Genomic DNA, 26,798 nt, shown 5'->3' on the forward strand with positions numbered 1-26,798 from the left:
ATTGCCGTTTAAAGGACATAATTCGTGCCGTAGAAGACAAATTCGAACAAATCCAAATTTATTCTAAAATTTGATGCTATTTCCGACATTTTTTGTTTTCATTCAATAAATTAAAAAAATGTAAAAATTATGGAATTTGAGTTTGCTGCAGTTTTTTTTTTTATCTCACCCTGTAAAACATTTTTATATTTTTCCCCAATATAAAATTTCATTGCAGACAAACAATTTATGTTTTTGGGATTTTACACCTTATGACAAAAATATATTGTATATGAAGAAAAATTTTAAAATATTAGAATTAACATTATTAATAAATTAACACAAATTGAACACATAAAAAAAATATTCGGTTAATTAGAAGAAAGGACTATAATACTATATACCTTTCAAAAATTATTTTTTTTTTTTTTTAATTTTAAGTTTTTTTATACAGGTTCCTATAAATAATTTTTTTACTACCTAGAATATCTAATTGATCAATATTTTATTTTCTTAACACTATTTTTGTTTGCATTTTAAATACATTCGATTGACTAATTCGAAAATGATATGTTTTGCATAATTTGTAAATGTTTTTTTGTTATTATGGTTTATATACTTATTTTAAATTTACGTTTGGGATTTTTCTTGTTAACTTCTTTTCTATGAAAAGATATCTAAAAAAATATTTATTCTTAACATTTTAATGAATATTTTATGAAATATACAAAAAATATATTTATTAAAGAGTAAATAATGAAAAACAATAAAAAATGAGAATATATTTAAATTGAAACTTTGGAAAAAATTTTATTTTTTTAAAAATAGAAAAATTAATGTTTTGTGAAAATAAACAACGACGATTTGTATTGTAGTTCACATTTTCAAAAAGTTCACCATTTTCAAAAGTCGAACTTACACACCATATAAATAAAACCAGTAAAGAAAAGTCAAAAGTCGGGCTTGTCCGACAATATGATACACAACACCCCTATGCACATTTAGTAGAGCTCCCATTACTATAGGATTTATTTGAAGTAGATCATACCACGACCGCTCTGAAATAGTTGAAATTTACATTCAACAGAAGAAGTCAATTGTGAAAACTCAACGTGCTTTTAAAACATTAAAAAATGTGAGAAGTGCACCTTCTAAGAACACAATTAAGCGTTTATATGAAAAATTTTCGACTGGTAAGGCTCTTTCTAATCCGAAGAGGCCATATAAAAGTCGACCAAGGCGATCGGCCGAGAATATCGCTGCCGTACGAGCCAGTGTTGAGAGGTCCCCAAGAACATCCCAAAAACGCCGTTCTCAGCAATTGGAAATGGCTCGGTCCACTTTACAACGGATTATTCGCATTGATTTGCATTTGTTCCCGTACAAAATTTACAATTGACGCAAAGAATGTTGCCTGCGGACAAGCCTCGTCGATTGGATTGGGCCCAAAGGTCCGTCGAATATGGGCAACCCTGTACTTTATACCAAATAACATTGCTATAGAGGGCATGATATCACTTCGAGAAGGATTATATTAAAAAATATGTATCGGAACCGAGTTCCACAAAATAGAAACGTACGTCCCAAAATTCACTCTATTTGGGCTGATATTAGCCATTATTTGCAGAATAAATCTGAAATCGAATAATGGATATATATGGAAGCTATATTCAAATCTTAGCCGACTTCGATAAAATTTGGCAAGTGTATTTCCGAGCTCTATAAAATATCTGGTCCGAAATATCATTGTTGTCGAATGCATGTTAAGAATGTGAGGGACTTACGAATGTGAGGGACTTAAAATGTGAGGGACCAAATCGGATGAAACATATATATGGGAGCTATAGCTATACCTGAACCGATTGATGTACTTGCTTCTAGACTGAATTATGTAGGATGTGCCAAAATTCATGTCAAAACAAAATTTGATCAACTTATTTTAGAGCTGTATATGATATCAGAAACCAAAGGTCATTGATGTGGAATTCATATTACGCATGTGAGGGACTTTAATCCCCTAATCGGATTAAACTCAGTTATGGGTGCTAAAGCTATATCTGAACCGATTTACGCCAAATTTGATTCAGTTCATTTAGGCTGATATTAGCCACTTGTTGCACAATAAACCTGATATCGGATAAAGGTATATATGGGAGATATATTCTAATCTGAACCGATCTCAATCCGGTACCAAATATCATTGATTTGGAGTGCATATTATGCATGTGAGAGACTGAAACACCAAATCGAATGAAACATATTTATGGGGGCTATAGCTATATCTGAACCGATTTTCTCCAAATTTGAGGTAATTGCTTCTAGACTGAATTCGGTGGAATATACCAAAATTCAGGTCATTAGGACTTATATTGGCCACTTGGTGCGCAATTAACCCGTAATCGGTTGAAGATATATGGGAGCTATATCTTAATCTGATCCGATTATCACTAATTTCAATAGGGTTCGTCCTTGGCCCAAAACAAATATTGTTTGCAAAATGTCATCTCAATCGGACAATAAATGGGACGGATACGGACGGATGAACAGACATTCATAAATCGACTCAGAAAGTAATTATATGAAAATCCTATGGGTATATCTCGCCTCTTTCTCCCTGTTACAAACAAGTGCACAAAGACATAATACCCTTACCACAATGTTGTTTAGGGCATAAAAACAAGTAAGCAAAGGCTAAAGTCGTGCAGGGCCGACCATATGATACCCTACAACAATAAAATATGTTGGAAGCCCCCTTATGTCCAAATATCATAACCCGCGTCACAGTGGACGAAAAATGACTCGTGAGCTGAACACATCGCAATATTCCATTCGGCAAATAATGAAAAATGAGCTCGGGTAAGAGTAAAGCCATTAAAATTCCCAAAAGTGCAAAAACTTACACTGCAACAGAAAGAAAATAGACTTAAAAGAGCTAAAGAGTAGCTTCGCTTGGCCGAAAGTAGTAAACAGCCGAATTTGATTTTCTCCGATGAGAAAACATTCGTTGTCCAGCCGTTTGTAAACAAACAAAATGATGAAAGTGTTTACTTGCCTAAAACGTAAGCTGAAAATGTGCACCTTCGGTCGGCCACTAGAACTCAAGCGCAGGCCATGGTGTGGGCCGCCATAACAGAAGATGGTCGCTCTCAACTCGTATTAATCGACCGTAGCATCAGAATAAATGCGTGAATTATCGTGAAAATATTCTAGAGGGTGTATTAAAAGCTTGGGCAAGCAAACATTTTGGCCGCAGACCTTGGACATTCCAACATGACCCACCCAGGAATGGTTACAAAATGAGGTTCCTTGCTTCATTTCCAGCGTACAATGGCCACCAAAATCTCCGGATACAAATCCGTTGGACTATTGTATCTGGAGTATTTTGGAAAGCAAGGTTGGCCCTAAAAAATACCAAAGTGTCGATCACCTCAAGCAAACGCTTCGCCGGGAATGGGCCAAAATACCACAGAACACAAAGGTGACCAATTCGAAAAAATCTAAACTTATTCTAAAATTTGATGCTATTTCCGACATTTTTTTGCTTTCATTCAATAAAATATAAAAAATAAATGTCACAACAATGGCGTTTGACTTTGTTGCAGTTTTTTAATTTAACCTTAATTATCCGATATTACAATAGTGGTCTGAAGTGGCCTTTTAATGTATTTTGTGATTTCACCTGAATTATATATATTTGCGGTTTAGTTAAAATTTCCGTATTTTCTTAAGTAATAGTTATGGTTTATGTTACCCACTGAATATTGTCCGATGACCGTCCATATTGGTAGGCTTCTTCCAGCTTCCAGCCCTAAATTCTTACTTCATGCAAAATTGCGCGTCAACATGTAGAGCAAGGGCAAAGTCAAGAATTTTTCAGTTTTTGGTCCATTTCAACCCCTTTTTATGCGACCTTCTCCAAAAACAGTAGGCTTCTATTTTGACCCAAACCTCAACTCCATTTTCAATTGAGGACCATAATAGCGTGATTACAAATTAACATGAACAGACGGATGGACATACATAGCTAGATCGACTCACTCAGATGGGAAGATCCATATATAGGTTCCTATGTGGTGGACCAATATTTCGAGGTGTTACATAATTTTTGACCCAATCAAACTTATAATACCCCCAACACATAGTGTTGTAGGGTATAAAAACAAAATTAACTTTAAGAAGTTTCCAATGTGTGTGTGTGCTCATCATTGTCCGTATGGATTATTTTTATAATAAAGACCACTATTAAGTTTTGAATTTCAATACAACAGCGGTTATTTACCATAGTTCCAAAAACAAATATAAACCATATTTCACAAAAACACTCTCTCGTACTCATCGTCGTTACCGCATAACAAATTTTATTCATTTTCGCGTGTGAGGGCATGGTTTTCGTTTTGTGGGAAGAGCACAAAACAATTTTCCCAAAAAAAAAGAGAGAACCAAACAAAAAACAACTATAAAATGCAATAACAATCCTCAAATATATTTACCATTGTTTTGAGTTTTTGGAGAGTTCAACTGAACTGCAACTGAAGGCTTAAATTATTTATAATCTTGACGTTCATTTGGTTAGCTTTATTTTGTTGTTGTTTCCTGGCTAAGGGATGCTGCTGATGTTGCGGATGGTGATGGTGGAGGTGTTGGTGGTGGTGATACTGGCCACAGGCGTTTGCCAGCCATCAGCGTTGCTGTCCGCCAAATATTTGTTGTTCCGATCTCCAGACACAATGGGTCGGCAGAGGATAACAGGACATAAAAGTGCGAACAAATTGTTTGTTTTCAACGGAAGCTGCTGCCACTGCTGCTGTCTTTGCTGCCACCGTGGCCATTGTTGTGTAACGTGGGGCGGTGGTGTTGTTGCTGCTATTCTCATATCCATGTTGATGCTGCTGCTGATGATGATGAGCACGGGGATGGGCATGGCTGATGAAATTTTTTACTTTTTTTCTGCGGTTTTTCGGGAATTTAAATGTACGAGTTTGAGCGGCTTGAGCCTGTGGTATGCCCTATTGTGGCGCCACAGCAGCTGCTGATGACACCGCACTACTGCTATTCAGGCCTAAAGCCAAACTGTTGGTTATTAAGCCAAGTGTGGCCGATGTTGTTGGTGTGCTCCCACTGGTGGTAGTGGCGGCGGCCTCCTGTAAAATCGGACAAACAAACAAAACAATTGCATATGAAATGAGTGTTGTGAGGGCAGGGGGAACGTATTTGTAATTATAAAAATATATATTTTTTTATTTCAGTTTCAATTTGAGTTTTGGATTCTGGATATTTGTTGGTGTCGGTGTCTGTGCTTGTTAGCCTGTGTCTGACGTTATTAAGGCTTTCAATTATTTTCACTTAATTTGACTGTTTACTTTTTCAGTGCGGTTTTTTAATTAATTGAAATTATTAATTTGATTGCGAACGAGGACTATGGAATTAAATTTACAGCTATTTATTTATTTTTCGCATACTCACAAAGCTTAAAGTGCGTACAATGCAGGCTCTCTGTTGCATTCGTGCCACATCCTCATTGTCCATGGTTGGGGTACTGCCTCGTGAAGATACGGAACCATTACTGCGTAACACTTTTACATCATCGGACATGCGTTCATCTCGCGATCCGTCATCAAGATTTGTGGGTTCCTAAAATATAGAAAATAAATGGCAAATTATTTAGGGGAGGGTTTAAGAAAAAGTTGGTGTATTAAGAATATTAAAATATTACAAGTTAAGATCCTCTTCTATTGATAGGTTCCTCACAATTCAAGGGAAAAATGGTGAAAACTCAAAAGATTCCATAATTTTGTACCCAGAACTTAAAGAAGACGGACATATATTTAATTGCTGGGGCTAAATCCCACATCAAAATGGTAGCCAAATGTTCGTAAAATTTCTAGAGGTGAACTAGTGGTTAACTCCATTTCTATAGGTGAACCTTATTCTCATGGGTGAGCCCTTGGTGAACCCTATTTTTAGGAGTAAGCCAGTGGTGAACCCTATTCTCAATAGGTGAGCCAGTGGTGAAACCTATTCTCAATAGATGCGCCACTGGTGAACACTATGTCAATAGGTGAGTCAGTGGTGAACCCTTTGCCAATAGGTGAGTCAGTGGTGAACCCTATGCCAATATGTGAACCAGTGGTTAACCCTATGTCAATAGGTGAGCCAGTGGTGAACCCTATGCCAATAGGTGAGTCAGCGGTGAACCCTATTCTCAATAGGTGAACCCTATTCTCAATAAGTGAGCCTATGCCAATAGGTGAACCAGTGGTGAACCCTATGCCAATAGGTGAGCCAGTGGTGAACCCTATGCCAATAGGTGAGCCAGTGGTGAACCCTATGCCAATAGGTGAGCCAGTGGTGAACCCTATGCCAATAGGTGAGCCAGTGGTGAACCCTATGCCAATAGGTGAGCTAGTGGTGAACCCTATGCCAATAGGTGAGCCAGTGATGAACCCTATGCCAATAGGTAAGCCAGTGGTGAACCCTATGCCAATAGGTGAGCCAGTGGTGAACCCTATGCCAATAGGTGAGCCAGTGGTAAACCCTATGCCAATAGGTGAGCCAGTGGTGAACCTTGTGCCAATAGATGAGCCAGTGGTGAACCTTATGCCAATAGGTGAGCCAGTGGTGAACCTTATGCCAATAGGTGAGCCAGTAGTGAACCCTATGCCAATAGGTGAGCCAGTAGTGAACCCTATGCCAATTGGTGAGCCAGTGGTAAACCCTATGCCAATATCCCCATAGGTAAGACTGGTTTGAATTGTATTCCAGTAATTGAACTATTGGTGAGACCCTGTTTGAGCGAATCCCCGCTAATGAGATAGTGCGATTCCTATTCAAGCCTTTAATTTGTATAGAATACCTTCACTATTGGTGAAACCCTGTTTGAGCGAATCCCCGCTAATGAGATAGTGTGATTCCTATTCAAGCCTTTAATTTGTATAGAATACCTTCATACCCTTCCTTCATTTTAATTTAAAAATCATTGCCGATTTGGCGATTTGTCATTTTAAATTGAAAGAGAACACATGCATCTGCGATTGTCGCTTTTTTTGTTATTCATCCTCCCAAAAAAATCGTTCATTTTGATAAACCGGAACTCACCTCTTTGTTAATTGTGGCAATAGGACTATTGCAAATGCCAAATTTAAGCTCCAAATGAGTCTCCGTATCACTCGAGTGACCCAGTTCCAGCGACATTGCAGTGCCATTGCACGCATTGTTATTGTTGGTGTCATTGGTGACGGCGCTGGTCGTTACTCCAATATCCGTGCCGTTTATATTGGCCACTGTAGTTGTCAATGGTGATGGCGATGATGACGAAGACAATGACGATGCCGATGTGGTGATGGCGCCCAATGTGGTGGGGGCTTCAATTTTACCGGTGAGAGAGAAACAATTTGCATCACGCGATATGATGATACCATTGTGGTTCTTGGTGCTGTTGTTGTTGGAGTCATTGTCATTGTTGCAATGTGGACCATTGTTATTGGGCGGCTCATTGGCGCTGACGTTGATATTTGTAGCCGATGCTAATGCATCTGTTGTCCCCGTTAGGTTGGCCTCCTCATTGAGGATGTTGGCAGTGTTATTGTTGGCCGCGTTGCTGCTGTTGTTATTGGGTTCACTGCCCAATTCATAAATGTTGACCATATGGGCTGCCTGGGCATGCACCATTAGATCCCAGGGATTGGTGAAGGCATCCTTGCAAACGGCACACAACAATTTAGCGCCAATGACTGGGTTTCCTGCAAAGTGAGAGTAAAAATGAGTATAAGGTTACAAGTTTTAACAAAGTGCAGGGCAGGGAGGATGGAGGGGAAGAAAACTTATCAAGCTGTTTTAAATGTTTAACAAAAACTTGTCTAATGGGCATCCTTCCTATGCTGTTGCTGCTGCCGTTGCACTTGGTGTTTATGTTTCGACTCAGACTCATAAACAACTCAATTTTCCAAACATTTTAACATGAGCCAACCTCTGGCATGTTTGCTGCTGACCACAGTAAGTCATGCATCATGTTTATGGTGTAAACGACTAAAACAAATAACAAGAACAACAGCAACAACAACAACGGTCACAGTAACAATATACCATAATAAATTGCATAGCCTTGGCCCTTGAATGACTGGAAATTGCTGGCAAAGGATATCTGCATGGTATGTAAATGGCCTTGTGGCTAGTATTAGCATCACTTTAAATATATTTTAATTACACTAGCTTTCGGGTTTAGAGGTTAGGGGATAAATGATGCAGAACATGTGGAACATAGTATTAAATTTGCTTGCGGAAATTCCGACCTAGACTAGAATACTTGATACCGCTATGGTTACCTAAAATTTAATTTATAGCTGACTCAGTGTTGAATCCTATTCTTATAGGGGAGCCAGTTGTGAGTCTGTGTAACACAATCCCCGGGGAGTCAGTGGTGAACAATTTTAGCCTATTCTCATAATTAGGCCCGTTGTTCAGACTATTTTTCATAGGTGAGCCAGTAGTGAACCCAATTCTAAGAGATAAGCCAGTGTTAAGACCTATTCTTATAGGTGAGCCAGTGGTTAAGCCTGTTCTCATATGTGAGCCATTGGTGAAGTTTATTCTCATAGGTAAGTCATTTGTAAAGCCTATTCTCATAGGTGAGCCATTGGTGAAGCATATTCTCATAGGTGAGCCATGGGCGAAGCCTGTTTTCATAGGTGAGCCAGTGGTGAACGCTATTTCAAAAGGTGAGCCAGTGGTGAACCTTATGTCAATAGGTGAACGCTATTTCAATTGAGCCAGTTGTAACCGCTATTTCAGTATGCGAGCCAGAGGTGAACCCTATGTCAATAGGTGAGCCCTATGTGAATAGGTGAACCATTGGTGAACCCTATGTCAATAGGTGAGTCATTGGTGAACCCTTTGTCAATAGGTGAGCCAGTGGTAAACCCTATGTCAATAGGTGAGCCAGTGGTGAACTCTATGTCAATAGGTGAGCCAGTGGTGAACTCTATTTCAATAGGTGAGCCAGTGGTGAAGCCTATGTCAATAGGTGAGCCAGTGGTGAACCCTATGTCAATAGGTAAGCCAATGGTGAACCCTATGTCAATAGGTGAGGCAGTGATGAACCCTATGTCAATAGGTGAGGCAGTAGTGAACCCTATGTCAATAGGTGAGCCTGTGGTGAACTCTATGTCAATAGGTGAGCCTGTGGTGAACTCTATATCGATAGGTGAGCCAGTGGTGGACTCTATGTCAATAGGTGAGCCAGTGGTGAACCCTATTGCCATAGGTGAGCCCGTGTTGGACCCTATTTGCATACACGAACCAATGTTGAACCCTATTGACATAGGTGAGTCACTGGTGAAACCTATATCCATAGGTGAGTCAGCGGTGGATCCTTTTACCATAGATGGGCCAGTGCCTATTGCCATAGCCGGTGGTGAACTACATTGCCATAGGTGAGCTTTGATGAACCCTTTTAACGTTGGTGAGCCAGTGGTAAACCCTTTTATCATAGGAGAGCCTGTGGTGAACGCACTGTCAGCGCTCACGCTAGGGAGGCAGCCCTGATTTTCTCAAAGTTATTTTCATCACGGGCATATGGATACAATGGAGAAGTCACTAGACCAAAACTTCATCAACTCAATTTTTTAAAAAGAAATTTGCATTTATTCGAGCGTTTTCAAAAAATCTGATTCAGCTCTTACATATTTTTTAAATGCTTTTATCGTTTAATAACCTTTATTTCAACAATTTTAGACTCACCCTCAGAATATTAAATCGTATGTGAAGTTAAAATCGCCTCCTTTCAATTTTAATAAAACAATTTGTTTTCAACACTTAAGATTCTAATCACAGCCCCTGGGTAGTAACTTAGCACAAGTGTTAAACAATAATGAATTAATTACTAACATCAATGCATATCCTTTCCACACTTCCAACAACAATTTATTTAACACTGCAAAATTTGTAGACAAATTCCCTAGATGCATATGTTAAACTTTAAGAAACTCTATGCAAATACAACAGACTTTGTTCTGGATAGACCACGTTACAACTCAATGCACGCTCCAGCCTGAAGTAACTGGTGTTAAATATGTATACATGAATGCCTTGCAACATATGGCGTTGTAATAAAAATTATCAAGCTCATCATCATCATCTTCACATAACCATCAACACCATTGTCATCATCTTTATACTAATTATTATGTATTGTAACATTGTGGTATTATTGTTGGTGCCATTGTTGTATTTTGTAAATGGGAAAAAGAGAACTAATATTTCCAACATGTTGGATAGACTCGTACTTACTTGTTGGCATCGTTAGATCCTGGCATTTGCATGTAAAGCGTAGTTTGCAATAAGTCCTTTTGTGGTCCAATAACTCAGCCAGTTCGTTGAAACATTCTCGACAATTGCCACAAATTAATGTGTCCGGATTGCCTGAAAAGATGAAGCAAAACATGGAAAGATATGTAGGTTTTATGCAAATATTGAATAATAGCAGAATAAATGGGTGTGGCAATATAATGATTACAGTTTTGTTATGGCAATGAAACTTTGGTATTTGATATTCAATAATTTCCAATTGTGGTCTTAATTTAAAAACACAATTGAATAGATATTTTAAACATATATAAAATCAAATATATTTAATAATTTAGAAATATAGTATAACTAATATGTTAGGCTGATTTGCACGTATTTCATAGGGAGGATTTAGATGATAGGTTTAATGTTTTAACACTGGTATGCCACAAAATGTCATCAATATTGTAAAAATAATTTTCTAGAGCAGAATGCCGCTCGATGAATTCTTTGTCAAATTTTAAAATATTATCGATGGAATTGGTAGTAGAAATGGTGACTTAGCTATCACACAAAAAATCCAAAAATGAATTATAGGTCTTAGCCCTCATAACACTTGGCCCTCATGACTGTCGTATGCCCGAATATACCATTTGTAATACCAGTAGAAATATTGACCTATGTCCAATTTTAAGAAAATCGCAATCGCACCACTAATTATGAAACAATTAATTATACCATACAATGCTATGTGTTGGGAGTACTTAAAGTTTTGATTGGGACAAAAATTATGTTACAGCTCGGAATATTGTTTCAAGACATGGGATGTTATATATCGATCTTCCTAACTCGCCGAGCGGTCGCAATTATGATCCAACCCCTAACGAAACTTAGCATGCAGGTTGGGTAAATTATACATGAATACATGGTGGGATGAAAAAAATGCAACCAATTTCAGACTGCTCTTATTTCTAAGCCATTCGTCCGACAGCTGTTAAAATTATTCCAGTTACAGCTCTTTATATTGTTTACAAGCGTACAAAAGCATTTTGTTGAGAATTTTCCAGAAAAAAAAGTTGTTTGTGATGGAATTCAAGCGACATAATGTGAGTTTTTTATATTTGTCTGGAAAACCACAAGAGCAGTCCAGCATTTAAATGTGAATAAATCTTTTGTGTCTCATACCATCGCTCGTAGGTAGCGTAGCCCGACGTCATGGAAGTGGATGGAAGAAAACAGCAACATCAGCAGAAATGGTTCGAAAAGTAAAGAAGCGACTTGATCGTAATTCGCTTCGCAATGGCCGAAAAACGGCTCGAGAGCCGAACATATCGCAATATTCGATTCGGCAAATATTGAAAAATGTGCTTGGGGTAAAGCCATTGAAATTCCAAAAAGTGTAAGAACTTACACCGCAACAGAAAAGAAATAGACTCGAAAGAGCTAAAGAGTTGCTTCGCTTGACCGAAAATGGTGGACTGCCGAATTTGGTTTTCTCCGACGAGAAACCATTCGTTGTCCAGCAGTTTATAAACAAACAAAATGATCGTGTTTACTTGCCAAAGAGGTCAGTTGAAAATGTGCACCTTCTGTTGGCCACCAGAACTCATGCGTCGGCCATGGTGATGGTGTGGGCCACCATAATAGCCGATGGTCGCTCTCCGCTCGTATCAATTCCGTGGCATCAAAATATATGCCGAATATTATCGCGAAAATATTCTGGAGGGTGTATTAAAGCTTTGGGCACGCAAATATTTTGTCCGCCGACCTTGGTCATTTCAACAGGACTCAGCATCGTCGCACTCAGTACGCGCCACCCAAGAATGGTTACAAAATGAGGTTCCTCGCTTCATTTCCATCGCATAATGGCCACCAAAATCTTCGGATACCCATCCATTGGACTATTGTGTCTGGAGTATTTTGGAAAGCAAGGTTGGCACTAAAAAATACCAAATGGTCGATCACCTCAAGCAAGCGCTTCGCCGGTAGTGGGCCAAAATACCGCAAAGCAACATTCGACGGTTTCATTGGCCTTTTTAAGGCCATAAGTCGTGCCGAAGTTGACAAATTGAAACAAATCAAACTTATTCTAAAATTTGACGCTATTTCCTACATGTGGAGAAGATCTTGTATCAATACAAGATTTATGGTTGGTCTTTTCTGAAGCCAAGACCCTTATTGGCTTTCTGTAAACTATGATTTTAACTAGAGGAACCTATAGTTGGTCTTTAGTCATTGGAAGAATGTGGTCACTTTACATAGGAAGTCATTTATCGTAATGGAATTGCGTTTATAGAAGAGCTATTTAGGGCCAATAAATGGTCTTCTGTCTATTGAGATCTTTGGAAGATTTTCTTTTCTTCAGAACGTCTGCCTATATCTAACGATGAGCTATAAGCACAAAATATTTATATCTATTGAACTATAAACAATTGAGGACCCATACAAGGTCTCCTACCTATGAAGGTCTCTTACTTGATAAGGTCAACAGAATATTTAATTTTTCAAAAGTCTTCTCTCTATAGAAGGACTATGGAAGACATTTCTACATGAAAGTCAACATTCTTCAGAAAAAAGGAAATTATATTTCTAAAGCAAGAGCACACTCTTCTATGGACGATCCATAAACGACCAATAAATTGTATGTTTTCTTCAAAAGACTTATGTATAGACTTTAGTCTCTAAAAGATCAATGGAAAATCTTCTTCCTAGAGAAAGTCTCCGATCTATGACAGATATTTTGAGGGTGGAAAATACCGATTTTTTTCAATAGAAACAAGTAAGCAAAGGCTATAGTCGTGCGAGGCCGACTATGTTATACCCTACAACACTACAATATGTTAGAAGCCCCCTTATTGGAAGACTTCACTTTTGAAATTAGGATTTTGACTAGGGATATATGCCCAATATTTACGCACTCCGTCGTGCTGTTAGTTGTTGTGGTCCATTTTATAGCAAAATATAATCCAATGGTCATCCGAAATGCTAGAATTCTTGGCTTCAATTGTGTGATCGGAAAAACATTTCTGTTTTTGGGTAATTTGAACCCCTAAATATTTTGCAATCATCTACAAAAGCAAGAAGCCCCTCCGTATCTCCAAATTTAGACTCATCTATATGATTTGCTTGTCTCGATATTTGGCTATATTCGTCAACGAAATCAGCATAAAAAAGCCGGAAGTTCACCTTTTGTGTATTTCGGATATCGCCTGTAAATAATGCTGGTATTTTTTCACACAAAATTAGTGGCCCATTGTACCCGCTGTCCTAAACTCCTACTTTATGCGAGATTTCGTATCCTTTGGTTTCTATTTGTGACCTTTATAACGGCTGCAAAATCAGGAACATTTTTAGTTGTTGGTCCATTTCAACCCCTAATATATGGCGGATATATTTGAAAACAATAGGCCTAGCCCTTCTGAGCCCAACTTTACCCTTGTGAAAATTGTCGTGAGGATCGGACGATATTTACAATACTTATATAACATCCCCAACCTGTGTTGTAAGGTGAAAAAATATTACAAAATATTAGAAGTCAAATTGAAAAAATCGCATGCGATAAAAAGATATGAAAATATAAAAAAATGTCACAAAATACTACAAAATCTAAATTAACATCATTTTTGGCATATTTTTCTGCGATTTTTTTACATTTTATACTTTTATGTCAAGAGAGCATTCCGAAATGTCAAAATCGTTCCAGCCATTCTTGAGATATAAGCAGTCTAACTAACATCCCCTTCCTTTGTATATACACATTGTATACATTTCGCTATATATAATCGATGTATTTTTTATCGGCATCTAGGTAACGGTCAGAATTGACCTGCTCGTCTATTTGTGATTTCGACGGGATTAAGAATATTCGCTGTTTAATGAAAAATTTGACTTTTATTTAACACAAATGTAGTGGCCTTTTTTCACCCACTAAATATTACCCGATGACCATCAAAATTGGAAGGCTTCTGCCCAGCCCCAAGCTTTAGCCCCATGCTAACTTCCGCTTTGATTGGTCTATATTCGCGTCCTGTAGAGCAACTGCAAAATCAGGAATTTTTTCAGTTTTTGGTCCATTTCAACCCCTAAATATTATTCAATAATCTTCAAAAGAAATAGGGTTCTATTCTGACCCTAGCCCCACCTCCATTCTAAATTTCGTGAGGATCGGACCATAATTGCGAATTGTAGAGTGATTACAAATTAACATGGACAGACGGACGGACGGACATACATAGCTAGATCGACTCAGCTCGGCGAGATAGGAAGATCCATATATACTTTCCTATGTGGGAGACCAATATTTCGTGGTGTTACATAATTTTTGGCCCAATCAAACTTATAATACCCCCAACACATAGTATTGTAGGGTATAAAAACTCAATGGAAAATCTTCTTCCTAGAGAAAGTCTCCGATCTATGACAGATTTTTTGAGGGTGGAGAAGAACGGTTCATTTTCAAACGAAAAAGACCTGTAGTAGAACTGCTTTCTTTAGAATACGTTTACAAATTTTCTTTTTGTAGAAGACCTATTTTTCGGAAGCTGAATAAAATGTCATCTATTGTTGGAATATCCGTTGAGGGTTTACTTTCCAAATATAAGATTTTATAGTAACACCACATACAGTCTTCTTTAGGTATAAGACCAAAACAAAGGACTTTTTTCTATACAACGACAATAGAAGGTCTTCTTCTTCTTTTCCTACAAACTAAAAATCTGTAGAATCTATTAATTTTTTTTTAACTTTTACTCACTGTAAACTTTGAATGGTCCCCATGCATTGTTCAATGATAATTGATCTTGGTCTTCCTGTTGTTGTTGTTGTTGCTGCTGCTGTTGTTGTTGGCTCTGTTCATATAGATATTGTTGTTGCTGTTGTTTTTGCAACTGCTGCTGTTGTTGTTGTTGCTGTTGATAATGATGATGCTGATGTTGTGAAGCCACCGACAAACTCAACGGCTGGATGATATGGGCCGACGTTGCTGATGTGTGCTGTTGTTGTTGCTGCTGCAAATGTGACTGGTGGTTCGAGGATGCTGTTGTGGTCGCCAGTAATTGATCATTGTCTTGGGCAAGCAATGAATTCGTCGATGCCTGTCCTGTGGGGCCGGCCATCAATGGTGATGACATTTTCAATTGTAATGAACCATTGGTAGCTGCAGCGGCATATTGGGCCGCAGCAACGGCAGCAGCTGCCGCTTGTTGTTGCTGCTGCTGTTGTTGTTGCTGTTGCAGATACATACTCAGACTGGTATGATGGGGTGCCGTTGTGGCGCCATTGCACGTGGCAGCTGTTCCATTGACATTGCTCAACATACTCTGCTGGTGGTGAAGCATCATTTGCTGTTGTGGCAACAGATTGGCCATGGCTGCCATTGCAACAACAGCGGCCTGTTGCTGTTGATGATGTTGTTGTTGCTGCTGTTGATGCTGTACCAACTGTTGCTGCTGCTGAGCCATTGAGGCAGCTGCCATGGCAGCATTCAGGTTACTGCTATTCACCGCATCACTCATGGCCACCAGGCGACTGGAATTGCTCATAAGGCGTTTGCGTTTTTTCGGTCGTATCGAATTGTTGCGATTCATGGTCGAGGCATAGTAGCTGTCGTAAAAGTAGTCCCTGTAACGAAATGAGAAACGAAAAGCATTTGGTAGAAATCAATTTTTCTGTTTTCTGATCCGTCATTAATTGAATTGTCAACACCGAAATTGTTTCTGGTCCATAAAATGACCTCCATCCCCTCTTCCCCCGTTATTTGTTGGCAACAATATTGGCTAGGCAAATAAATTGATGCGCTTATTGTCGCTCCATTTAACAAGACATTGTTTACAAATTACCATCCATTGGTGACGCTGCAAACATTTAGTCAACGAAGCATGTATCTCCCTCACCCCCCCGGCTCTCCTTCACCTCCTCTGCTTGGCTTGTTGCCGAAAACTTTGGCACTTTGACCCAAAACAAAACTAAAAACTCAACCGGAATAACCATGGCCAAGGGAAAAGTTGCCGGCAATCAATAAATATTTATGGGGTGTTTTTCCAATGGCTTTGGGTGGATTTTTCAACAACTTTCCAAGTGGTGATGGCAGCGAATCGACGGACGTTTCTGGAGGTCATTTCAAAAATGGTTTCCCATAGTTAGTGGCAATAGCCACGGCCATATTTACACAAATGCCAATACAATGCTATGTTGGTGAAAATATGGTCTGTTAAAGTTTGTTTTGTGCCATAATGTCAATATTTGATTTTCGTTATTGAAACGTTTAAGGGGGACAAAGGGCGAAAGAAAGAAAATAGATATGAGAAACGATTATTTTGTGGGTGAAAAAATGAAGTTTGGAATTGTTCAGTGGAGAGGATTTTTCAAGGAAGTAAGAGAAAAGAAAAATTAGAAAATAGTAATTAGTATTTATGTAATAGTAAGTAATTAGTATATATTGTTTGAGAATCTTAAATGTGAAATTTCATTAAATTCTCTTTCAAATATCAGATTGTACAAGTAGACAATATCTATAGAAAATACCTCCATAATTTAATTTCAAGTTATTATATTGGGTCTATTCAGAAATTTTTTGTATGGGAAAATTCTACGTAATGAGAAGCCAAAAAATTAAATTAAAGCTGGTTTTGAAAGAAATTGTGGAGGAATTCTTCAAATATGTGCCTAAAAATATTTGTTACAAATACATATTATCTTTTCTAAAACCACACCAAAAAATGGTTAAAGAAATCCACGTCTGAAAATCTTTTCTAAATTCAAAACAAAAAAGAAAAAACAATTAGGCCAGCCTAAAAATATTCTTTAATAAATACCATGCTTAAAATTCTTAGAGAAATCGAACTCTAAAACCGTCACTAAAAACATTTTTTTAGAAATTTACGCCAGCCTAAGATATTCTTTAACAAAACTATGCCGGCCTAAAAACATTCTTTAACAAATCTACGCCAGCATAAAAATATTCTTTCAAAATTTACGCCTTAATAAAAATTATTTTAAAATCCATTTACGCCAAGAAAAATTCTTTAAAACATTTACACCAAGAAAAAAACCAACCCCTAAAATACATTTATAAAAATCCACGCCTTAAAATATTTTTTAAAAACCCTACGCCCTAAAATATATTTTAAAAATCCACGACCTAAAATATACTTTAAAAAATCCACGCCTTTAAATATTATTTGAAAAACCTACGCCCTAAAATATACTTTAAAAAATCCACACCTTAAAATATTATTTAAAAAACCTACGCCATAAAATATGTTTAAAAAATCCACGACCTAAAATATACTTTAAAAATTCACACCTTAAAATATTATTTAAAAAACCTATGCCATAAAATATATTTTAAAAATCCACGACCTAAAACATACTTTAAAAAATCCACGCCTTAAAATATTATTTAAAAAACCAACTCCCTAAAATATACATTAAAAAATCCACGCAGTAAAATATACTTTAAAAACTCAACGCCTTAAAATATTATTTGAAAAACACACGCCTTAAAATGTACTTTAAAAATCCACGCCCTTAAATATACTTTAAAAAATGCATGCCCTAAAACGTACTTTAAAAAATACACGCCTTAAAACATTCTTTAAAAAATGCACGCCTTAAATATTCTTTAAAAAATCCACTTCTTAAAATATTCTTTACTCTTTACTCTTTAAAATAAAAATGTACGCCCTAAAACATACTTTAAAAAATGCACGCCTAAAACATTCTTTAAAAATTCGACGCCTTAAAATACTTTTTAAAAAATCCACGCCTTAAATACTTTAAAAAAATCTACGTCTAAAAGTTTATTTAAAAAATCCACGCCTTAAAATTTTCTTTAAAAAATCCACTCCTTAAAACACTCTTTAAAAAATCCATTTGTTAAAAATGCATGCCTAAAAATATTCTTTAAAAAATCTATGCCTAAAAATATTTGTTAGGACTTCATGTATAAAAATATTCTATAACAAAATTCACGCCTAAAAAACTAACGACCAAAATTTATTATAAAAACATCTTTAAAAAATCCGTGCCGAAAAAAATAACAAATTCATACTAAGAAAAATTCTTTAAAAATCCACTACAAGAAAAAGTTTTTAAAAATTCCACGTCAAAAAATCTTCTCCAAGAAAAACTCTTTGAAAAATTCTCGCCAGGAAAATTTTTATAAAAAATCCACACCAAAAAAAATACTTTAAAAATCCACTCTAAGTAAAATTCTTTGAAAAAATCTTTAATAAATCAACTATTAAAAACATTCTCTAAAAAATTCATGCCTAAAAATATTTATTAAAAAATCCCCACCTGAAAATATTCTCTAAAAAATTGTTAGAAAAGCCATGCATAAGAATATTTGTTAAAAAAACCACGTCTGAAAATATCCTTAAAAAATCCATGTCTGAAAATATCCTTAAAAAACTACGTCTAAAAGTATTCTTTAAAAATCCACGACTAAAAATATTCTTTAAAAAATCCACGCCCAACAATGTTCTTTAATAAATCAAGCACTATGCCTCTTAACGTTGGTGTAAGCAACAAGGATTTGTATAAGCAGTTGACGTCATTTAGCTATAGGGGTGTTTGTGGACTCAGAACACATTTTTGAACTCCGAATTTTAAGTAGATCTTACTTTATTATGCCTTGACGAAAAAGCTTAAGATGCCCTCAACACAATATGGTGTACCTATACATATGGTACATATGGTGTAGGGTATACTAAGACAGCGAAAGAGTTTCATACATTCACCATTTACCCGTAGCGAAATCTGTGGAACTTAAATTTTGATAAAACTTATAAAACAAATTTTACGAATGATGGACATTCCGGAATAGCAAGTTAAGGACCACTCCTATTTTCCTCTATTAATTAACCCAACTCTTAACAGTGCTACCAATTTAAAATTCTTTCCTTTACCAACCCTCTCAGTCCACAAGCTATCAACTAACAACTTTCTACTCGTCGATGGATAGATGGTTTAGTAAACGAATTCATGTCCATGCCAATGGAAAATAATCGATGATTGATGAACTTTGGCTTATTGGCAGTGAAATATATTAATGGATTTCCACTATATGTGAATCGATGTATGTGTGTTACCATGCATGGTTGGTATTTCAGGACATTTACAACAATTTAACATGTAACGGCTAGCTTTCACTCTCTCTCTCTACTCTACTATTTATAACACAACATATAATCAACAAACAAATATTCACACCCACATTTACAACATACACGGAAACATACAAATAAAAATTCCAAGCACTTCAAACCCTTAATACTGTCCCCGCACCTATCCCGCCTGCCCATGCGATAAGTGAATCAACTAAAATATACCAATGACTTTTATTTTTTGCTGCTGTTGCTCAAATTAAATAACACAATTTCATGGCTCACATGAGCGAGTAAATTTAATTAAAAATTTTTACATTTAAATCTTTGTTGTACCGCACCCAAACTTGGGCATTTGACAAATTGACAATACTCAGGGCCAACACTCCGTTTTCCACATGCCTGTCCAAAAATAATCTTTTGGTTTATGAGTGCCTCCTTAAAGGACCACTTCATACTTCGACTTTGTATGTGTGTTTTTTTTTTTTGGAGAATGTAAAAAAAAAAATTATTCGCCGTAGATGTTTCTCAATCGTCCGTGTAAATAAAAGAAAAACCAATTTAAGAAACAACAAAACGTATGTAAATATTTTTTGTATGTTTGTTATGAACTAAAATGAACAACGAGCAAAGTGATGATTGTGTTTTGAGTAAATATACGAGGGTAGGCATAGACAGGATTTCAGTAGAAGATATCAAATTGTTAAAGTATTTTAAAAGAAACTAGTTGGGCTAGAATCGTGATTTTTTAAGAATATATTTCACTGCACTTTTACATTTGAGATTTTTTGGACATTTTTCAGAAAAGGGGCAGATACTAATTTGGAAGCTTTGAAAATGCATGTAGTTTGAAAAACTATCTGCCATAAAATCATGAACTTCTGCCACATGGTCTTTTTTTTTTTTTTTTTTTTTTTTTTGGAGAAACCTTTGGAGCAAAATCGTCAATTTTTAACAGAAATTGCTATAAGCGCTAAGCGTTAATAATATTTTCGAGAAGATTTCTGGTTTAAAAGAATGTTTTTCATACGAATTTCAAAGCCAGACTTAATTTTTCGGCAACTATTTGAACTGAAATAGGGAGTTTTATAAAATATTTTTTGTGAAACTATTTTGTCTCGAACATTTCTAGGAGCGAACGGGGTTTGGATCACGGATTATAAGAATAATTTTCGAGAAAGAATCTTGATTTGTATAGGATATTTTTAGAAGTACTATCAGGGGGCCTCCCAAAATACCTCTCTGAACCAAGAAATAACGATTTTTTTTAGATTTTTTGAGGACTATAAGTGTCCTATAAATAAAAAAAAAATATTGGTACCTAATGTCGTGGATTTTTAAAAATACTCATAAAAGGATTACGTTGCCAAATTTAGATTTTTAAAGAATAATATTTTTAAGGGCCTGCAGATAACACGACATGCTTTTTTGGGAAGTCCTTCGAACCAATTTCAGAAAAAACTTGGATTTTTAAGAAAATTTTACTAGGACCACCAGATTTTCAAAAGGGAATTTTCAAAAGTAGAAACTAATAAACTATCTGAGGCACAAACTATAGGCATATAATACTGCTCAGAATATTTTCCAATGTAGGACATGTATATTAAATCCATAAAAAGTAGTATTTTCGATTGACTTTTATGACCTAAAGTTTTTAAGAATATCCGTATAAGAACGTATCAGAACATGAAACTTTTAAGATTATTGATCTAAGAAATATTAGGAGTAAGAGTTTTCCATTGATTTTTAAAGAATGTGATTGAAAGGATTTTTAGGTCATTGAATTTAACGTGGACTTTTAAGAAAATGCGTGGATTTTTCAAGGACTAACAGTACTTGGATTTTTCAAGAATATTTTTTCAAAGACTATCAGGACGTGGATTTTTCAAAAATATTTTTTCAAGGCCTATCATTACGTGGATTTTGTAAGAATATTTCTTAAAGACGTGGATTTTTCAAAAATATTTGTTCAAGGACATGCATTTTTAAGAATATTTTTTTGAAGAAAATTAGGAGTGAATTTTTCAGGACATGAATTTTTCTAGTATATTCCTCCAAGGACTCTCCGGACGTAAATTATTAGAAATATTTTTCCAAGGACTAGCCGGCCAGAGATATTTAATAAATTAAGGGGAGTGGATAATTAAATAAAATTTTGAAGAGACCATCAATGCTTGAATTTTTTACGAGTATTTTCTGGCAGTTTTGAGATCATCAGAGTCATCATACATGGTTTATTTAAATTGTAAAGCTGTGGATTAACAAAAGACATTTTTGCCAATTTTCAAAAAATAAAATTCTGTTAAAATCTTAAAAGTACCGAATGTAGCCGTTATATTAGGGTCTATACGACGACGTGAACCTGCATGGTTAACTTTTGTCATAAGTCATTACAATATTCAAATGCAAAATCATCAAAATACCGAATACAAGGAGGTACCGTTATAATGGCGCTATACGAAGACGTGGACCTGCACAGACAATTTTCCATCTTAGGCTGTTGTATCCATGACAAACTTCAAATACCAAAATTGAAACATTTCCGGTGAATAATGCCGCATAAATCAGCAAAATACCGAAAATAGGGAGGTCCTTTATATGAGGGCTATACCACAACGTGGTCCCACATGGCCCATTTTCAATCCCAAAAGTCCTGCAGACATAATATACATTTGAGTGAAATTTTAGCAACCTTCTTCATTTCGTTCGGAAGCTAGAGTGATTTCCACAGACAAAATCGACATAGAATTTTATGGTGATCAAGAATATATAGTTTGTGGGGTCTAAAAAGGTGTTACAAACGGAATGACAACCTTAATATACCTTCCATACTATGGTGGAGGATTTAGCATACTATAGTGCAGGGTATAAAACAGAACTAAAGTCTATAAACATCAGTATTTGTTCTTAAAAATAGCCAAAATTTCGGGATAGTTTTGCTCTGGTGCCATACCTAATTTTATACAGGAACATTCATAACCACTCAGAACCTACAATTCCAAGTTATAATAAAATGTATGTAAAATCATCAAAAAAAAAACTTCAAATCCGAAAGTACCATTATATGAATGATATACCAAATAGTGGAGATATATAAAATGTTTTAGGCGGAAAGTCATTAATGTGCTGAATATCAAAAATGTCTGCATCCAAAATATAAAATCCTTACGGAGCCCTATTCGAGGCCTTTGGAAGTTTTGCAAATGATATTAACGTTTGAATTTAAATTCCAATTTTCGGCAGAGGATCTTCTTTAACTTCTTCGGTTGACCCTCGTATAAAATGAACTTGAAATATGGAATCACACACAAAAAACAAGGAGAACCTTTATTTACATGTCATTAAACATTTTCCGTTGTATAAGACCATATATACGGATCATTTCTATTTACTCTGTATGTCTGTGGTGCTGTGATAGCAGTTGTGTGGCAAAAAAATCCACCACAAACCTTTCAAGGCACTAACTGTCACAACTACCACTTCCACCAGGATCGACCTCCGTCCTCCGAGTAGTAAGAAGTTAAAAATAAAGTTCAAATTTCTGCCATGACTGTTGTATGCATATTTTCTGGTTTTTCATCAGTTGTTCTGTGTTTTTTTTTGTTTTTTCCTGGCCTGCCAACAGTCATCATTTGTTTGCTGGGGTTTTTACGGCTACACCAAATAACAAACAATACAACAATTCATCACTTAAATGTCTTTCTCTTTTGCGGATATGTTGTTTGTCTCGTGTCACTGGCAATTTTTGCCTTAGTCCAGATACATAGTTGCGTTTGTTTGTTCATTGTTGGTCCTGCAACATTTTGTGTGAAATTTTGGATATTCCTCGGCAAATTGAAATAACTAAAAATTCAGTTGCCTGTTGTCCAGTAAGTAAGTAAAGACGAAAAAACCGAACTGAACCCCGTTTATGTGCTGACCTCAAGTTCATCAGTAGTTTCTGGTGGCGGCAACCAAATTGTGTGATAGTTATTGTTTGGATGTTTGACCCCCTATCCATGTATGAAAGCCATGATGAAAACGTATGGGCTGGAGTGTTCTGTCAACACTGTACAGTAATAACGTATGTACACCAAATGCCAACGAAACAAAGCAAAAAACAAAATAAACAAAACCCGTTGACATTTGGTAGTTGATGGTCAGGATAATGATGACAGTCCTGTAGTCAGACATAAAGAGCAATACAAATACGAGGGTTAAGCCATTAAAGGGAACATGAATAACTTATATATGTAAACGAGTAATGAGACAAGTAACTGATCCAGAATCAACGCCCAGATGAAACGGTTGAAACTAGAATCTTGGAATGTAAGACTAGGTCCGTACAAAAAGGGTACGAAAAGAACTAAAATGTACTAAAAATTGAATACTTTGTATTGGAGAAAAGGGATGAGCTAGAATTCTGAAATTTGGAAAAAGAGTCACTGACGGAGTGCAGGATAGATGAACCAAAGGGTTTTGGAAAATCGATCTTTAATGTTACGAAAATTTGTAAAATGATACTTTACTTCTAAAATAGTACCTTTTGATACTTTGTAAACTATCATAGTTAACAACTTAAAATTTGGTATACGAATCAAGGTTGAAAAGTACGTTTGATATCTGAAGGTGGTTTTGGAAATGTGTATTAAGTATGCAAATTGTACTAAATGGTACTATATTTGGAAAAGTTTGGTTTAGGGTGAGCTGATGAAATAGAAACATTGAATTATGGTATTTTCTGCGCTATGTTTGTGGTTTTGGAATTGCGTACTACAAAGCTACGAAAAGTACTAAATAGTACTTTATTTGGTACCATTTGGTTTTGTGTGAACAGATAGTGCTGGCAGTTTGAAATTTTTTATTAGGGTCGTTGTTCATGTGTAGCCTTGACATATGAAGGTGGTTTCGGGAATGTATACTATAATGGTACAAAAAGTAATAAATGATAGGTATATTTGGTTTTGAGAGAAGGGATAGAGATAAAATTCTGAAATTTGAAATTTAGATTACTGATGGTACAACTATTTGAGATTTGACGGTGTTTTGGAAATGCGTCAATTATTTGGACGAAAATTACTAAATCGTACTAATTTGAAAATGGGTTAGGGGGTAGGACTGGAATTCTGAAATTTGGTATAGATGTCACTCTTGGTGTCTGTGATTATATGGAGGTGGGAGCTGTTGACACATGGGGGTGGTTTTTAAACTGTGTACTATAATTGTATGAAAAGTACTAAATGGTGGGTACTATAATAGCTATCGAGAGAAGGGATAAATATAAATTTCTCAAATTTGATGTTTAGATTACTATTGGTATCTGCGTTTGATATTTGGCGATAGTTTGGAAATATGTACTATATTTTTACAAAAAGTACCAAATGGTACTAAATTTGGTATTGGGTGAAGGTATAGGTGTGGTATCCTCGAATTTGATATTGAGGTCTCTGGTGGTATCTGAAATTGAGATATGGAGGTGGTTTTGGAAATGTGTACTATAATTGTATGAAAAGTACTAAATAGTACTAAATTTGGTATTTGGTGAAGAAATAGAGCTGAGATCTTGAAATTTCGAACAGATGTCACTGTTGGTGTCTGTGGTTAAGATATGGAGGTGGTTTTGGAATTGTGTACTATAATTCTTCGAAAAGTACTAAATGGTACCAAGTTTGGAATTGGGAGAAGGATCAGTGCTGGAATCCTCGAATTTAATGTTAGAGTCTCTGGTGGTATCTGAAATTTGTTGAAGTGGTTTTGGAAATGTGTACCATAATTGTATGAAAAGTACTAAATAGTTCAGAATAGTACTAAATTTGGGTGTGGGAATAGAGCCGAGATCCTGAAATTTAATATAGCTGCCACTCTTGGTGTCCTTGGTTAAGATATGGAGGTGATTTTCGAAATGTGTGCTATATTTGTTGGAAAAGTACTAAATGGCACTAAATTTGGCATTGGATGAAGGAATAAGCCTGGAAACTGATAAAATCTGTTGGTATCTGGAATTGAGATAGGGAGGTGGTATTGCAGATGTGTAATATAATGGTACCAATAGTACTAAATTTGGTATTGGCTAAAGGAATGGAGCCGAAATCGTGAAATTTAATATAACTGCCACTGTTGGTGTCTTTGGTTAAGATACGGAGGTGTGTTGCGAAATGTTTGCTATAATTATTTGAAAACTTCTAAATGGTACTATATTTGGTACTGGGAGAAGGGATAGAGATAAAATTCTGAAATTTGATGGTATGATGATTTGCGGTGGTTTGGAAATACGTTCTATATTTGTTTGAATGGTATCAAATTTGGTATTGGGTGAAGGGATAAAGCTGGATTCCCGAAATTTGATATATGTAGATGCAACTCTTGATATCTCTGGTTAAGATATAGAGTTAGTTTTGGAAATGTGTACCATAATTCTTTTAAAAGTACTAAGTGGTACCAAATTGGGTGAAGTGATAGAACTGAAATCCCGAAATTTGATATTAAGCGATCTGTTGGTGTCTGAGATTGATATGTGGAGGTGGTTTTGAAAATGTGTTCTATAGTTGAACAAAAAGTATCTGTTGGTATCTGGAATTGAGATATGGAGTAATGTGTACTAAAATTGTACGAAAATGTACTAAATTTGAAATTGGGTGATGAAATAGAGTTGAATTTCTAAAATTTGATATCGATGTCACTCTTAGTGGTACTGGTAAAGATATAGAGGAGGTTTTGGAAATGTTTACCACAATTGTTCGAAAATTACTAAACGGTACTACTTGTGTGTGTGTGCAGTATTCCCGAAATTTGTTACTAAGGACTCTGTTGGTATCTGCTGTTGAAGTCTGTCGGTGGTTTTGCAAATGAGTACTATAAATAATCAAAAAAGTACTAAATGTTACTATTTTTGACTTGAGTCCAGAATGGAAAGATGTAGATTGTTTTGGATATGCGTACTAAATGTTACTTAATTGATGTTGGTTGAAGGAGTAGAGCTGGAATTCTAATACTTGGGAATTTGGTATTGAAGATTTGCCCAATAACACTGTGCGACAAAATTAAAAAAATTCAATAATCAAGGAATTCATGGAAAATCCATCAGATTAAAAAAAAAGAATTATAAATAGAAGACACGTGTTTCGGTATTCTGAAAATATACGTTCAAACGTAATCGAAATAGAGGAGGTAAGTTCCCCCTTTTCCACTTTTTTTTTTGAAATTTTCAAATGGAGATTCCTTGAAGTCCTTTGATTTTCGGCATATATCACATATTTACTTTACTTTCTCTTTTCAGAAATTTCAAAAACTACCCTCGTTACTTAGACTTTTATAGAAAATATTCATACACATATGCATATTTTTTTCCAAAACATTCCAAGTGCCCTGCAAAGACAAAGCACCAATGTTATGTATGACAAGTTCCCGCGAAATATTTCATCATCGCGCGCGCAAAGAAAAACAAACACACAA

At 35.9% G+C, this 26,798-nt stretch overlaps 1 protein-coding gene across 1 annotated transcript in view; it reads right to left on the reverse strand.

Annotated features, from left to right (window-relative positions):
* Positions 1 to 787: 787 nt before the first annotated feature.
* The window catches only part of LOC101895073 (dual specificity protein kinase splA), a 152,647-nt gene continuing 126,636 nt past the window's right edge, over positions 788 to 26,798 (reverse strand). Inside the window, exons 5-9 of the mRNA XM_011292989.3 lie at positions 15,014 to 15,879; positions 10,264 to 10,395; positions 7,075 to 7,718; positions 5,443 to 5,610; positions 788 to 5,120 (exon numbers count right to left, since the gene is read on the reverse strand). Coding sequence (XP_011291291.1) covers positions 4,986 to 5,120; positions 5,443 to 5,610; positions 7,075 to 7,718; positions 10,264 to 10,395; positions 15,014 to 15,879 — 1,945 coding nt within the window. The 3' untranslated portion in view covers positions 788 to 4,985. The remainder of the gene's footprint in view (positions 5,121 to 5,442; positions 5,611 to 7,074; positions 7,719 to 10,263; positions 10,396 to 15,013; positions 15,880 to 26,798) is intronic.

The sequence above is a fragment of the Musca domestica genome, unplaced genomic scaffold (genome assembly GCF_030504385.1).
Source record: "Musca domestica strain aabys unplaced genomic scaffold, Musca_domestica.polishedcontigs.V.1.1 45, whole genome shotgun sequence".
Taxonomy (NCBI): Eukaryota; Metazoa; Arthropoda; class Insecta; order Diptera; family Muscidae; genus Musca; species Musca domestica.